Raw genomic sequence first — 15571 nt, forward strand, 5'->3', positions numbered from 1 at the left:
GTCTCTGTAAGGTTTTAATGCTCAGTTTTCACAAACACAAGTTTCTACTCAATTTTACAACGTACAATAAAATGTTCTAGTCTTTAAAATGTGCATTATTCAACTATTCCTCAGTCTTTTCCAATCCTTTAAAATCACCAGGAGTCTCTACCTAATACTACTGTATTTACATTGAACTGCATGTCAAGAACAAACGAAATCCATGATCTTTTGGTTAACGCAGTGTATTTATAAAATGAAAAGCTATCAAAATACTTCTCACTGGAAAAATAAATAGAACAGACAATGGCTCTACCAAAGTTCAGGTTCACTTTGGAGATGTCAGTGTGAGACAGTTCATGACAAGCACAGTTTGCCCTTATCCCCCCGAGCAGAGCAGCCTGCAGCTAACTGTTATCATTTTACTGAGATTTTATCATGTTGGTGTCTGGCTCATTCCACATCATCCTCAGCCAAGCTCTGAGCACTGACAATTCTCTGAAAGAAAAAGAAAAATTAATTTTGAGAAGTGTCTCAATTTTAGTTTCAACTTAAATTGCTTTTCATATTCAAAGAACCAGTTCTTGCTAAAATTCTCCCATATTTCACACTCCTGTCTCATACAGAAGATAAAAGGTCAGCTGGGCGTGGTGACACAGTCCTGGACCCTCAGCATTAGAGACGCTGAGCTTAGGGAGAGGGGATCGGACAGGTGGTGGTGGTGAGGGAGGGGTGTGCTCACACATCTGTCAGCTGTGCGTCCGTCATCTCCCATGCCAGCCTACAACCACCACGGAGAGAACACCGCACGCCAAAATAACATTCACCACAATCTGTGCACGACTTACAAGCTTTGTTCTCAGCAGAGCCTCCCTGTGCTGGAGGCTCAGGCACTAGGGTGGCAGTGTTGAGAATCTGAGGTCTTTGAAGACCTATGGGAAGGTACCTGTGACGGTTTGTGTATGACTGGCTCACAGAGTGGCACTCCTAGGAGGTGTGGTCTTGTTGAAGTGGGTTTATCACTTTGGGTGTGGGCTTTAAGACCCTCATTCTAGCTGCATGGAAGCCAGCCCAGGTCTGCCTGGTTCTCTCCATGCTCCGGCCTTGATAACATCTGAACCCGTAAGCCAGCCCCAGTTAAATATCTGGTCATGGGGTCTGTTCACAGCAGAAAAACCCTCCTGAACCAAGCAATTAACGGCTTACTCCCAGCTCTTCACTGCCCATTATGCACATGGCTGGTTCTCTTTCCAATTCTGTCACACAGCCAGGTGACTCTTAGTCACATTATAGCCACAGCAGCCAGAATTTTGATTATAGCATCACAGTCGAGGCATGAACGGAACATAATTATTTTAGTCTAATGTTAAAAGATTTGGTTCAAGTTCTTGGTTTTCTAAGTCTTCTTCAAATCTTTGGGGGGAAATTTAATTTTTCCCCAGGCCTCTTCCAATCTAGCTGAGGTACAAACCAGCATCAAGGGAGGAATGTGACTCACACAAGTAAGGCAGTTTAATGAGCACTTCAAAGTGAAAACTGGCACATGCAGTAGGTATTCTGAGACTGACTTTGCACTCCTCATTCTTATAGTTGACACGAGTACTCACACTTCTGATTCACATCTGACCCAAGTATGGACCTTTGCTAGCTCACCGGACAATGTATCCAGTATTACATACTTGGCAAACTTGTCCTTAAGCATAGAGTTCTTAGATCAAATCATGTGTTACTCTGAAACACTTCACCTCCTTACCTGACTAATGGTTGGAAGCTTGGTCAGAAGCATCTGGAACACTGGTGGTGGAAGAGTCTGTTGTAACACTTGCAGCAACTGCTGAGGCTGTCCACACACAGCGATTGCATTTGTCAGGTGGTCCACACCCTTCTCATAGTCACCTGCCAGACATACACTGCATGTTATCTGACGCCATCAAGATTTTGTCACCAACTAATTGTTCCTAGCCCAAATCACTGGCAAGTAAAAATTGGTAGAGAATTTCCTTGCACCCATGGAAAAGAGCACATTTTACCAACTGGCAGCTGTGGAAAAACTGAGGCGCCAGCACCCACGGCTTTCATGGGCTGTTATGCATCATCAGAAATAGCCAAATCTCTGCTGTCCCTGCAGGAATTACGTTTGTGCCATTTATACAAATCAGACACTGCCTGCCACCTCACGGTGACATAGGTGCCCAATCCCTTTCCTGGGGTACTAAGATATGACGCCCATGGAAGAACCTGCTGAGGGACAGGCACTGATGCACAAGACACCAGGTCTCTTCCTGCTGAGCCGACAGTGCTGCTGCTGCTGCTCAAACTGTCCGAGGAACCAGCAGGCTGAACACCAGCTGACTCTGAGAACACACAATGCCTGGCCCTCCGTAGGGCGTCTTGGAAAAGCTTCCTGAATAGTATCTATCTCCTGCACTTAACACTTCCTGACTAGTTTTCCTACTCAATTGTTCTTAATCTAGGAAAAGCTTGGACACTAAGAAGTTTGCTAGTTACTTGAATACAAGAACTACCTCTGACTCTTAGTGAAACCAATTGAACAAAGTCAAGAGAAATTTTCTCTTAGGAAAGAAACGTAAGTAATCTGGGGCCAGTGAGGTGGCCCAGCAAGTAAAGGTGCTCACTTGGATGCCTTAGTTCAATCCCCAGATTCACATAAAGGTGGAAGAGAAATGTTTGTGAGATTTCCTCTAACTTCCACTCCCTTAGGAATTTGTAAATATCTCACATACATTTTTTTTTAATTTTTAAAATTTATGTGCTTTGGTGTTTTGTTTGCATTCGTGTCTGTATGAAGATGTTGAATACCGGGCTGGAGAGATGGCTCAGTGGTTAAGAGCACTGATTGCTCTTCCAGAGGTCCTGAGTTCAAATCCCAGCAACCACATGGTGTCTCACAACCATCTGTAATGAGATCCGATGCCCCCTTCTGGTGTATCTGAAGACAGCTACAGTGTACTTCTATAATAAAGGAATAAATCTAAAAAAAAAAAAAAAAAGATGTTGAATACCTTATAACTAAAGTTAGACAGTTGTGAGCCACCATGTGGGTGCCGGGAATTGACCCTGGGTCCTTCTCCAAGAGCGGCCGGTGCTTTAACCACTGAACAATCTTTCAAGCCCACAAAGCTAATTTTAAAAAGGGTAAAACTGACCATAAATTTTCCTCATAAAATAGAACACAAATAAATACACATTATACATGAAGTTCACTTCAACTCCATCTGAATCTAATGAGGAAACAAACAAAAAAACAAAACAAAAAAAAAAAACAAGAATAACACAATACCAATTTTTTTTGTTTCTTGAGCCATGGTTTCTCTATAGCCCTGGCTATCCTGAAACTTGCTCTGTGGACTAGGCTGACCTTGAACTCAGAGATCCACCTGCCTCTGCCTCAAGTGTTGGGTTTGAAGGCCTAGGCCACCACTGCCTAGAAACACAATTCCAATTTTATTAATGACAGCGACAACTTCAAAACTACTTTTAGATAAAAGCTAATAAACAATGGGACCATCCTACTGTATGGAACAAAGTGTTGCCCAATTCTAAAACAAAATCACTTTTCATTACAAGTACTTGACTAAATGAGGCCCAAAGTAACTGGACCACGTAACTGATCAGATCTGAGACGAGCTGGCAATACCTGGCCTGGTGCTAACATTTGATTACATCTTAGAGTAGCCAAAACTCAAGCAGCGGAGTGCATCTATGAGGTGTTTCTTGGTTGTACTTTTTTAGGCCGGAGAGCCTCCAAAATCCAGGCCATACCTTCTGGAGATCGCCACAACAAAAAGAGTTGTGCCTTTCCGTCTGCTTGTCCTCACTCTTACTGACAAGCTCATCTATCCCAAGTCACCCGTCGGATGGTGTCACAACAAGCTTCTTTAGGACTTCAATGCTGACTGAAGTGCTGCAGCTCTCCGGGGCCTCTCGGGACTCCAGCACCAGCCTGTGAGCTGTAAGCTGCCAGGTCCTTGGCCTTTCTGTAGGACCAGTCAGACCATAGCCCGTAAGCCACTGCAATAAATGCTTCACACAAACCTGCTCACACTACGAATTCTGTTCTTAGAGGATCCTAGTACACCCTGGACTCTGATTAGGTAAACTAACTTTATTTTAGGCTTATTAGCCACTCCTTCCTACAACCCTGGAAAAACCTGGACTAGGTGAGTATTGGCAGACTCCGGTCATAACCTCCTATTCACTGTTACTATTTATTCTGCACTATGTCGACACCCAAACACCCCGAATAACTTGAGAGTCATCTCCACTGCAAAAATGAAGTTCTCTCCTGATTTCATTCAACTGTTACCTTAACTTCTACATCCTATGACAGAACAAGAAACTCTAAAGCTCACTTCAATCACAGGGCCTGACAACAGCAACCTAGTTTGTCTTCTGAAGCCAGTTTCAGTCTAACATAACCAAAAAACTACCTTGAAGTGTTTAGAAGAAAATCCTGTCAAAAATATTTATCAATAGAATTAATTCTATGTGTTTCTAAATCCTGAAATGACTATTACCTTGTGCTAATAACTCTTCACCAAGCTGTATCTCTTCAAGGAAGAATTTCTGAACAGCTTCAGCATCTTTTAAATCAGGTAACTAGAAATGGAACATACAGAAATTAAGCTGAGGATTTATCTACAAAAAACAAAACAAAACCCTTGAATCAAGAAAACGGAAAAAGCTAAAGCGTACAATTATCTATAGTCTATAGAAGCCTTGGTATTATTACCTATATACCTCTATTTGCCATTATAGAATATTAAACTATTACCCATTCATTCTTTTAACAGTATTTCACACACATTGTCACGTGCACCGAGGATAGGATTTCTCTGTATTTGTTACATGAGTGCACGCATATGTACATATTCACACACATGTACAACTTGTTTTATTGGTGGATTTGGGATTGAACCTAGGGCCCTTTGCATGCTATACTAGGAAAGCATCCCATCACTAAGCTAGATCACCAGGCCTCTTTTTGACAGGATCTTGTAGGCTGGCCCGAGAGGTACAGAGCTTACCTAGCACACAAAGTCCATTTCTGCCTCTAAAATCCTAAATAATACACCTCCTGTAAGACTCACATGAATATAGATCCTATGTTATGCCCTTACAGCTCACATCTTGGAAAGGAAGTCTGCACACACTAGAAAAACAGTAGTTCCCAGCTTCACGTCACTAGAACCATTTCCCACCAGCTATGTTAATCACTCAACTGGCTCAAAATAGCAAAATGTGTAGCATTTATCAATATCATTTTTGCTTGCCTGAGTGTGCTTTTAACAGAACCATTAGTGATCATTAGTTCATCTACAAATCCAGAAAGAGTATCAGCAAGAGGGAAAGTTGATATGTACAATGAGTAGCATTTGCTTAATTATTTAAACGATTTATTTTTAAATCAAGTAGATAAAAAACCTACTGTTACTAAAAATTATAAACTCGGGTCCTATAAAAAGAAAAAATGAAAATTTATATCCCACAAATTACAACTTGTTTTTAAATTTGTCTGAACCTGATAATAATTCTGGTCCATAGGTTAAACATTAAAGATACTTGGGACTAAACACACTTCGTTCTTTTTGCTACTGAAGACAGTAAACAATGCTGCCCAGGATGCCTCTAGCAGAGTTTCCCAAACTAGTATTAAAGGCATGGATCTTTGAAAGGTTACTGTGAGAAGAAGGAAGGAAAATCCAATTAAATGCTGCTTTTTTAAAAACCATTTTCAAGTAGCTGAGAGTTAACTCGTGGTGTCCATCTCTGGAGCCCTCACCTTGCTGCTTGTCCAGTTAACCTATTTGCTATTTTGGTTACCACCTATTTTGGTTACCACCAAAAGAAAATAAAGGAGGCCTGGAGAGCATGCAGTCTACACACAAAAAACACAAGACTATTTTTATTACCTTGGAAAGCCCAGCTCTCTCCTTAGCAAGCTTCTGTTTCTTTCTTCCTACAAGAAAAATAAAATAAAAATTTGGCTATCATAAGGATCAAGACATCTAATGCTACAACCATCATTAATTCTACAAAGCATTCCTGATTCCAGAATCCCCGCCTCCCTGGTTAAGTGAACTAATGCTTTCAAATAGGAGCTTTCTCTTTTCTTTTGCCTCCCTAGGTCCAGCAATTCACAAGATGGACTGCCCCAACAGCTGTGCAGCAGAACAATGCTCCCTTTCCAAATAAAAGAATTAAGCGATTATTACTGAAATGTACGGATTTCAGCTTTACTATTAAAAATCATCTCTTCTTAGGCCAAGTGGTTCTGTAAAAATAAAATATTTGAAAGCTCTGTGACTCAGGCTGGCTTACAACTGCAACAGCGCTGAGACTCCTGACCTCTGTATCCTGCAGTTCCAGCTCCCAAGTGCAGGTATTACAGGCAAGCAGGCAACTAGTCCAGCATTTACACATTTCACCAAAAGACAGGGGCAAGAGAAACACCGGCAAGAGAAAGAGGGGTAAAAAAACCACCTCAGTGCTCTGTAACAGTACGTCCTAAGAAAGAGTTAGCTTATGGGGACCACCTGCCAGTTTTGTACGCAATGCCTTACGCTTACACTAGACTGAACCTGTCCTTGATAAAACTCATCTAATAACCATGAGGGTTGTAGCAGACTTCTGAGTCGGCAGATGTAAAACATGTGGTGCGAGTGCCTGGGCTCATACTCCGCCATTCTGGCCTCCCACAGTAAATACCCAAACCTAGAAAGTAAGTTATTCAGTCCTATGACCCGGACAACAACCAGGTGGACAAGTGAAGGGCATTCATTCTCCCCATGCACTAGATAGGCAACTGTAAGCAAGAAAATTTAACTCTCCAAGATCAGTGTTGCCAAGAAAGGCAAAAGTCACCAACCAAGCAAAACATCTATCTCTAAAAACCTTAGTCTATGTATGAATCTGAGTCAACTTGTGACTGAAGGACCTTTCGGCTAATGCTTAAAATAAGTGATGGACACCTACTCAAGCCCCCTGCATTCCTTCCTCTGTATGACCAAAGACACATCATTCAGATGAAAACCACCTCAAGAAGCATAACTGTGTAACAAGCAATGAAAAACATAAGGTGCTAAACCAGAATTTTGAGAAAATAATAAAGGGCAATGAACCTAATCTCCATAACCATCTAAGTAATTAACACAGTGCGCAGGCGTAGGAGAGAGAAGATCCTTACTGTGCTTCACTTTTAGCCTTCAGTTTCCTAAGGCTAGACTACCTCTGCAATAAAGGCACAAATGCTAACAGGCTGCAAGAGTCAAGGTTTGATTATGTGCTGGTATTAGCTTCAGAGACTTGTAAATCTACCAAGTTTAAACGACTATATCCACTAAACAAAAACAAAAACCTGAAAGCCAAGTGAATGCCTTTAATCCTAGTACATGAGAGACAGAGGCAGGGGAAATCTGAGTTCAAGAAGAGCCAGGATTAGAGATTTTTGTCTCAAAACAACAAAAGCATGCAAAGCCTGAGGTCAGAGCCACTCCAAACCCAAGCCACTGTTTAAGATAAATCATCTATTTAATGAACTCCTAAATAAAGTGTCTTTGGTAGTGTGCAGTACAAATGAAATGCACCTGCAGTGGGCAGTTAACTATTTAGATACCCCAGGTCATGCCTAACACCAATGGAGGTGGGGTAGGAGTAATGATCACCCATTGACACAAGTCAGAAAGTCTGAATTAAGATATTTAACCTAATTTCAAATCCTAAACTTAAACCCCTTTCCATTAAAAAACAAAATGACTTCGGAAAGTATCCTTCCACTGAAGATGTACCGCACATCAGGTAAATGACTCAAATTCTTAACAATCACCCAACTACACAATCTAGAGACTGAATTGAGTGCTACTTGGTAGCAAAAATTTGCCAAAACAAACAAAACTTCTAGCATTTATTAATTACTGCTAGCATTCATTAATTACTGCTAGCATTCATTAATTACTGCTGTCAGCATCAGGGCCAAGGACTTCTACCGTGTGGCTTTGCTTCTGCTTTCTTGTCACTGCTGCCTTTAGTAATTCCCTGACATCAACTGGTTCTAACTAAAGCTACGAGGGAAAAACAAGCAGGCTAGCACAGAAAGTGACAGGTAGGAGCAGAGGTGGAAGGCCTGGCCTGCACAAGGCCATGGATTCAATCACAGGAAGGAAAAAAAAAAAAAAAGGAGGGGGTGGACCGCTGGAAAGATTAGAGAAGAACCCTAGCAGGGCGTGATGGCCACGCCTTTAATCCTACCATTTGGAAGGCAGAGGCAGGTTATCTCTGAGTTCCAGGCCAGACAGGTCTAAAGAGTGAGACCTTGTCTCAAAATTAAAACAAAACCACAATCTTCCTGAAACGACAACTTATGATTTCTCCAACCCAAACCGACTTTCTCAAGATTTCCAACAAGGCTTTCCGAAGGCATCAGCCTGCTTAGCTTTCTCCAAATGTGTAGATCCACAGCCCCAACCCACTGTGTAGACTGGTGAACCCAAGAGTCACAGCCCTCATTTATGAAGTCTTCGGAATGTCAAGCATTTATCCCACCAAACCAACAAGAGGCGGCAGCTTGTACTACCTTACTTTGCAGCTAAGAAGATTTTTAATGAATGCTGGTGTTAAGCAATCTGGTCCCCAAAACGCAGTCTATGAATTCCAGCAGCATTCTTTGCACTACTCTACCTAGCCAAGGGACAAAAATTCTCTGCATCTCCCATGATGAAAATGATGTGGCTACTCGGGGCCCACAGGCTCAGAAAGACATCGAACTCCTACAGTAAATGATAAAGTCTATTTTATCAGTCTCCGACCACATATTAACTACGAAAAAGTTAAAAATGATTTAGAAATACTAGAGAATGGAACTACTGGCACCCCCGCCCCCGAAAACGAAGGGGAGAAAAAAAAAGCTAGCTTAACATTACAACAAATATGTTTTCAGACTACTGAAAACGATTAAGAGTCCCTTGAAATTCACGGGCGGAACACACTGGTTAAAGGCATGCCAAGATTTCCCTCCGGTTAACCTCTTAAAAGATGTCGCAGGTATGAAATAAGACTGAGCCACGTGAGGAGCACAGCCCTTTGGACTCCCCCGCACTTTGTCTAGCATTCACTCATATCTTGGAAGCACCAGAGCAAAGCCGCCAAGAGGGTTTAAGAATGCAAGGATGACACCGCACTTAGTAAGCGGGTTGGGGCACCACCTTCGGGGTAGGCAACAAGAGTTCGAAGTCGGCCTACCAATTACAGAAAGCCCTTGTCCTAAACACACATAAAGGATGATTTTCAACACTGGTTGTAGGGAAGGAAAGGCTCGTGCCTGTTATCACAGCACTAGGCTGAAGCGGAGATGTGGGGGGCGGGGGCAAGGGCTACCACGAGGTCGAGGTTAGCATGAGCTACAACCTATTAGACCAACTTGACCTACACAGGAGGACCCTATTCTCCAACACGCACGCACGCACGCCCCAAGATTAATGGGGAGGATGGAGCTGAGCGAGGTGGAACGCTGAGGCTGGAGGATTACCACTTTAGCATGAGCTAAAGACCCGTCTCGGAAAATAAAATTACAGAGGTGGAAGGCAAAAAGTGCTACCCCTCCCCCCAAACCAGCATGCATTCCACCAACAGCAAGATGGAACCAGGTCGCCTCCAAGATGGAGGCCCGCGGGCACAGGCGGGACCCCGGCCGCAGCACACGACGCCGGGGAGCACTCGGGGACGCGCAAGCCTGAGGGGAACAGGAGACGCACGGGCCCACTCACGTTCTCGAAGCCTGTTCTTGAAGTTGGGGTCACTCCGCCTTTTGCGGTCAAAGTAGATGCAGTACCCTATGAAGAGGGCACCGCACACGCCCGCGGCGATGGCGCTGTTCCGGCCCACCATCTTCGCTCGACTGGGGCGTGTGCGGGGCCGCGGCAGCCCGCCTGGCAGCGGTTAGCTCCGACCGATCGGAGCTCGCCGGTCTCTCGCTGCCGCCTGTCTGCAGTCCAGACGGAAAAGGCCGAGTGTGAGGACTTCCGGTGCGCGAGGACCCCTGGGCGTCCGCGGCGGGGTGTCCGCGGCAGTGCCTGAGCGGAAGCGCCTGGTGCGCACGCGCAGATAACCCTGTCTGCGCGGCGGAGGCGCCATGCTGGGGGCGAGGCGTGCACTGCGGAGGGGTTTGTGCGTCATCCCGCGCCTCCCGCCCTCCCTCACGACCTAGTGGTTGGGAGCTGCATGTGTTTGTGGCACGCTGAGTCAGATCCTCTAATCCACCGTCCTTGCTTATGAAAGACGAAGGTGGGAGCCCTCTCAGAACAGCATCTCATTTCCTTGTGTCCTTCAGGAAACCTGTGACTTGAAGTGCATGCGTTTACTTTTTAGATTTTTTGAGATGGGCTCTCCCCTTTGTAGCATAATAGTGTCTGGAACATAGTAGGGTCTGGAACTTGGTGTGTAGTCTGCCCTGGCCTCAAACCTGCAGTCTTCCTGCCTCTTTGCAGTGGTATTAAAGGAAGGCCTGAACCACCTGACCTGGCAGTATTTGCTTTGTAAATTGGGTTGTGGCTGAGCTTAGACACGGCGATTGACTTCAAATTAATTATGTTGTAACCCTGTCATAAGTTTCGGATAAGAAAAATGTAATTCGTTCAAACATTTTTAACCTGTGAGGGTTTTAGAGGGGCAAAAAAGTCTCCGGGTGGCTCTGATTTGTTCCATCATTAAACTGCAGTCTCTTCGGCCTCCCCTTACCCATCTGAGCAAGATTCCCCACAAGCTCATTAATCGCGAGACCTACCCACCACGCACTTGTGGCCAGCATTTGAAGGAAAGACAGTCTGGTACAGCACTGCTCCCTTCACTGAGGAAACATGAAAGCCTGGGACAGTAACAAGCTATGCTGTAGTCTCTGGGAATTGGGTACAGTGATGAGATAAGAGGTAGCCGGTGCAAGAATGCTTTTTCCCCCCAGATTTATTTATGCATACAAGTGCTCTATCTGCATATACGCCAGTGTCCCAGAAGAGAGCATCAGACCGCATTACAGATGGTTGTGAGCCACCATGTGGTTGCTGGGAATTGAACCCAGGACCTCGGGAAGGGCAGCCAGTGCTCTTAACTGCAGAGCCCCTGTAAGGATTTTTTGAGGCTATGTTAAAGAAAAAAAAAATTCACAAGAAAAAAATACTTAATATTCATGATTAACCAGCACCTAGCCAGTACTTTTATCCTAACAAACCCTATCCACTGTCAGCCACTTATACATAGCTTGTGACTATTAAGTATTTATCAGATATAACAAGTTACTTTTTCAGGTAGCAAAAAATTACACAAAGCATCTTTGGAAATTTTTCTACAAAATACAGTTTTTTAATGATTTACACAATCATAGCAGCACATACATTCCAAAGTAGAAATTTCAACAATTACACAGTAACAAATTCCGAAATATCTGGGGCCAGTGAGAAGGCTCAGTGAGTAAAAGTACACGCTGTGGAATGAGAGAACTTGTTTTCTGAATTCCACATGTACCCGCATTCACATCATACACGTATTTAATAATAAAATTACATGTATGCATGTATATAACCTATGCTTTAATCCACTCACTCACAGGAGTCATTTCTCAGTATATGTACATATGTGTGTGTAGGTTATATTGGTGAGTGCAAGAGGCCAGAGGAGTTGGACCCAGGAGCTCAAGTTACAAACAGTTGTGAACTGCTTGACATGGATGCTAGGAATTGAACTTAAGTACTCTCTGAAGAGCAGTGCATGCTCTTAACCAAGAAGCCATCTCTCCAGTCCCTAGGGCTGTTTTAAACACCTCATTAGGTTTTCTACATGAAGGACCCTAGTTCTTACTGAAGCATAAGAGCTATTAGGAAGCTTGGCCTGGAAGAAAGTAGATAGGTTATGAGGACCCTAAGGGCTTTCACCAGTTTCACCCCCACGGCCTCAGGTCAAGGCTGGGCCAAGTTCCACTCTCCACCCACAGTTCTCAGGAACAGGGACATTCTTGAAAATCCATAGAAAGTACTGACTGATAGTCACCTGATCCTCTGTTCCCAGATAGAGCTCGAATGCATGTCATATAAGTTTGAACTATAAACTTGCTGGTTACCTGTACCTCTGAAAGTATAAAAACTGCTTGTTACAGCCATTTGGGGTCTCCTTCCAGTCACTCGCCACAAGGGGCTGATTAAGGGTCAACCCGATGCACCAGAAAATAAACCTCTCGAGGACTGTGTGTACTTACTGGACTCTGCCTGCCTGAATCAGCTTTGGATTCCCCTGTCCCCCCTCTTGGTAAGATCAGTGTCTGGAACTTAGGGAATGCAGCAGCATGTTGTGCTGTCATTCAGCTTGAAAGTTTGCAATTTAATTAACATAATTCATTAGATGCTGTCTTTAAACTTTCAGGGACAGCTGTTTCATTCTGAGTGATACTAACTTAAGCATCACATTTCCCTTTATAGCCAAGCAAATCAATGACCCCTGTAGTCACTGACTATGTATTAGAAGCCAGTCCCACTTCTATTAGCAGTCTTACTGGTTAGCAATTATTAGCTGTATGGAATAAGATAGAAATGTACATCTCCACTGTAATTTCAAGAGAAAGAAAAATGAGAGGTGAAGAATGTGTGTTATAAACAGCTCACAAGTCTTTCTTAGGGGCCATGACTACACCCAGAGTCAGTATCCTGGCCTAAACACAGAGTATTAATGTTTATTATTTTTCTTTAAATACATTTCTAAGAACAATGCTTCAGAGAGGCCTTACATATAGCATGAATTTAGTAAAAAAAATAGATAGACATTGTGGAAGTCTCCACATTTTCCTCACAATCCATAAAAAAACCCAGACACTCATTGCAAGGTTTCACCACAGAAAGGAAGGGGACAAAGTCTGTTATTACTTCTGTTTCCTTGGTTTCTTCGTTTGTCCTTTTTTCTTTTGTCCTTTCTTCTTTTTCATGAGAACTGCCTTTTCTCCAATAAATGCATTCTTAGAATGGGATTTTCCTTCTTTAGAAGTAAAATTAAGTCTCTGCTTAGATTTACTGCCATCTTTCTTCACGCTTGGATTTGAATTCTGTTGTTTCAGTTTTTCTTTATTAACAGAACGCATGACTCTCAGTTTTCTTCCCATTAGCTCAGAATTATTTAACTTCAAAGCAAGATGAACAGCATCTGTGTTCTGTAATAAGAAGAAACATTGATTTCCACCAGAAACTCCTATGTAACGAGACCGATAAGGTCAGTCTTCAAGCTCTCACACAGAAGTCCTCCTAGTCCTCCTGCCCTTGAGCTCAGATCCTGAGAGTCTGGGCAGCCTTTGCTTGAGCCCCTTACTGCTCATGCTCCACTCATGGTTACAGGTGGCACTCAAGCTGCTTCACCAAATGCTCACCATCACAACCAAAGGCTCACTTTTCATCCTATGTTGTTTCTTTAAAATAGTAAACAGCTCAAAATCCAACTTTCTTTAAATTCCTGTTCTAAGTGGAAGGCAGGAAACTCTTCTACAGTCCTTGAGATGTGGGGCTAGAGACTAGAGGGTTCTACTTGAGTCCAAAATCCCATTCTAGTCCAACACAGAACCATTAATACTATTTTAAATGTTAAGGAGATTATTGAAAGAACCCTACAAGCTTCTCAAAAGAGGTGAGTAACGTCTAGACACAGTAACAGGATTAGTGTACTACAGCAACATAAACCTCACTCACCTAAGAGTCTTAAGACTTCCCTGGCAATGCTTATCAAGAGGCGGAGACCCCGAATGCCACACAGATGTCTCGCTCAGGAGTTAAGAGTACATTCTGTTCTTACAGAGAGAAGTAGAGTTCTGGGCACCCAAGCTCGGTGGCTCATACCACGTGTAACTCCAGCTCACAGGGGACCCACATCTCTGGTAGGGGCATGTACATTCTCATGTCATATCCACACACAGACCACACACAGCCATGTTAAAACAATAAAAATAAATCTAAGTGTCACTAAGTAGTAGGTTATGTTCTTTTCTGCTTAAGAGAGTTAGGGAGCCCTGATTAACAGTCAGAGTGAACAGTGAGGATCTGCTCCTTCTTACAGAAGGTAAAATCCCAGTTTTAGTTCCTCTGACACCCAACACCTAGACTATAACGTAGTACTGTCAGCATGTACAAACAAGGAGCTGTAGCCACAGCCATGTGTGGCGATGGATTTAGCTTCCCTAAGTCAGAAACCAGGAATTTAAGTGACAGCAATACCACAAAGATGGCACAGCAGTGACAACCTCACCCCAGCATTTCAAAGAGCATCCCCACATTAGTCTCCCATACCTCAAAGAGCACATAGCCAAACCCTCTGCCGACTCCTGTGAGTGGGTTTCTCACGATCCTCACTGCCACAATGCTCCCACAGTCCAGAAAGTGCTCCTCCAAAGCAGACTCATCCACTCCTACAAACAAATCCCGGCACCCGTAGGTAAGCAGCAGACTCACCTTAAGCTGCAGAGGTTTCACAGCGCTGAGCTGAGCAAAGCCCCATGTACACAGCATCCATCACACACCAGGACCACGTGCTGCTGCTTTTTTCCCCCAAGTCAGGGTTTCTGTGTAGCCCTGGCTATACCAGAACGCACTCTGTAGACCAGGCTGGCCTTGAACTCGGAGATTTGCCCGCCTCTGCTTCCCAAAGTATGGCATTGAAGATGTGCGCCACCACCCTCCAGCTTACAACATGCTTCTTAAAACTAGTCATAAGCTAGTGTTAGACTACTCGTTTGTTTGTGTGGGTTCTGGCGCTGAGGGCACTGAGGGCGCTGATGTCACAGACACCAGAGAAGAGCTCTGCTACCAAGCAACAAGCCCAGCCCTTTCTAATTCCCTGAGGCAGCCAACCCTGTAGCAACAGTTATACTTGGTTTGTTTAAATAAACTTACTGTAAGGAAGATTTCCCACAAATACTGATCTCTTGTCCCTCTGAAACGAGAATAAAAACAGTAAGTGCATTAGAAACAGAAATATCCTACACTGCCAACGCTGCCCTCTGCACCCCCTTGCCTGTAGCCATCCACCTGCACACGTGATCATACACCTGCCCATGTCTGTTTCTTATCTTCCCTCTGCAGTGGTAGGAGCAGAGGAGAGACTTCATTCATGGCGGCACTCAGGGTGGGTCTTAGGGAAGGCCCGCTACTGGGAAGTTTTGCCTATGAAGAGCTAATCAGCAAACACTTGAACTCTAAGGCAGGGGTTCTCAGCCTGTGGGTAGTGGGGTGTGTCAAATGACCATTTCACAGGGGTTGCTGCCGACCATTGGAAAACAGATATTTACATTACCATTCCTAACAGCAGAAAGATTACAGTTAGGAAGTAGCAAGGAAAACAACTTTATGGTTGGAGGGCACCACAACATGATGAACTGTATTAAAGGATCACAGCAGTAGGAAGGTCGGGAGCTACTGAGGCTTGGTCTAAGGGCCAATTGGTCTCCATTGCAACTTCTCATCCTGCTGTAAGAACTGCTTAACAAACAAAAACAAATGTGTGGTTGTGTGCAGCTAACTTCATTGACAGACACAGGTGGCAGGTGGGCATGGCCCGA

General features: G+C 43.8%; 2 protein-coding genes and 1 non-coding gene across 4 annotated transcripts in view; all 3 read right to left on the reverse strand.

Annotated features, from left to right (window-relative positions):
- On the reverse strand, nucleotides 1-9992 carry Tomm20 (translocase of outer mitochondrial membrane 20). Its single transcript, NM_152935.2, has 5 exons — nucleotides 9762-9992; nucleotides 5913-5959; nucleotides 4518-4599; nucleotides 1733-1875; nucleotides 1-477 (listed from the first exon to the last, which is right to left on the reverse strand). The coding sequence occupies exons 1-5, from the start codon at nucleotides 9880-9882 to the stop codon at nucleotides 433-435; spliced, it is 438 nt and encodes a 145-aa protein (NP_690918.2). The 5' UTR covers nucleotides 9883-9992; the 3' UTR covers nucleotides 1-432.
- LOC120098679 (small nucleolar RNA SNORA14) lies at nucleotides 9029-9162 on the reverse strand. The gene has a single exon (XR_005497103.1). It is a non-coding gene; the product is annotated as a small nucleolar RNA SNORA14 (small nucleolar RNA).
- The window catches only part of Rbm34 (RNA binding motif protein 34), a 21850-nt gene continuing 16039 nt past the window's right edge, over nucleotides 9761-15571 (reverse strand). Inside the window, exons 9-11 of one of the 2 annotated variants that reach the window (NM_001014015.1) lie at nucleotides 14907-14946; nucleotides 14304-14422; nucleotides 11326-13180 (exon numbers count right to left, since the gene is read on the reverse strand). In NM_001014015.1, coding sequence (NP_001014037.1) covers nucleotides 12896-13180; nucleotides 14304-14422; nucleotides 14907-14946 — 444 coding nt within the window. In that variant the 3' untranslated portion in view covers nucleotides 11326-12895. Of the gene's footprint in view, nucleotides 13181-14303; nucleotides 14423-14906; nucleotides 14947-15571 lie in introns of both variants that reach the window. The other variant, XM_017601305.3, reaches the window with a different exon arrangement.

The sequence above is a fragment of the Rattus norvegicus genome, chromosome 19 (genome assembly GCF_036323735.1).
Source record: "Rattus norvegicus strain BN/NHsdMcwi chromosome 19, GRCr8, whole genome shotgun sequence".
Classification (NCBI taxonomy): Eukaryota; Metazoa; Chordata; class Mammalia; order Rodentia; family Muridae; genus Rattus; species Rattus norvegicus.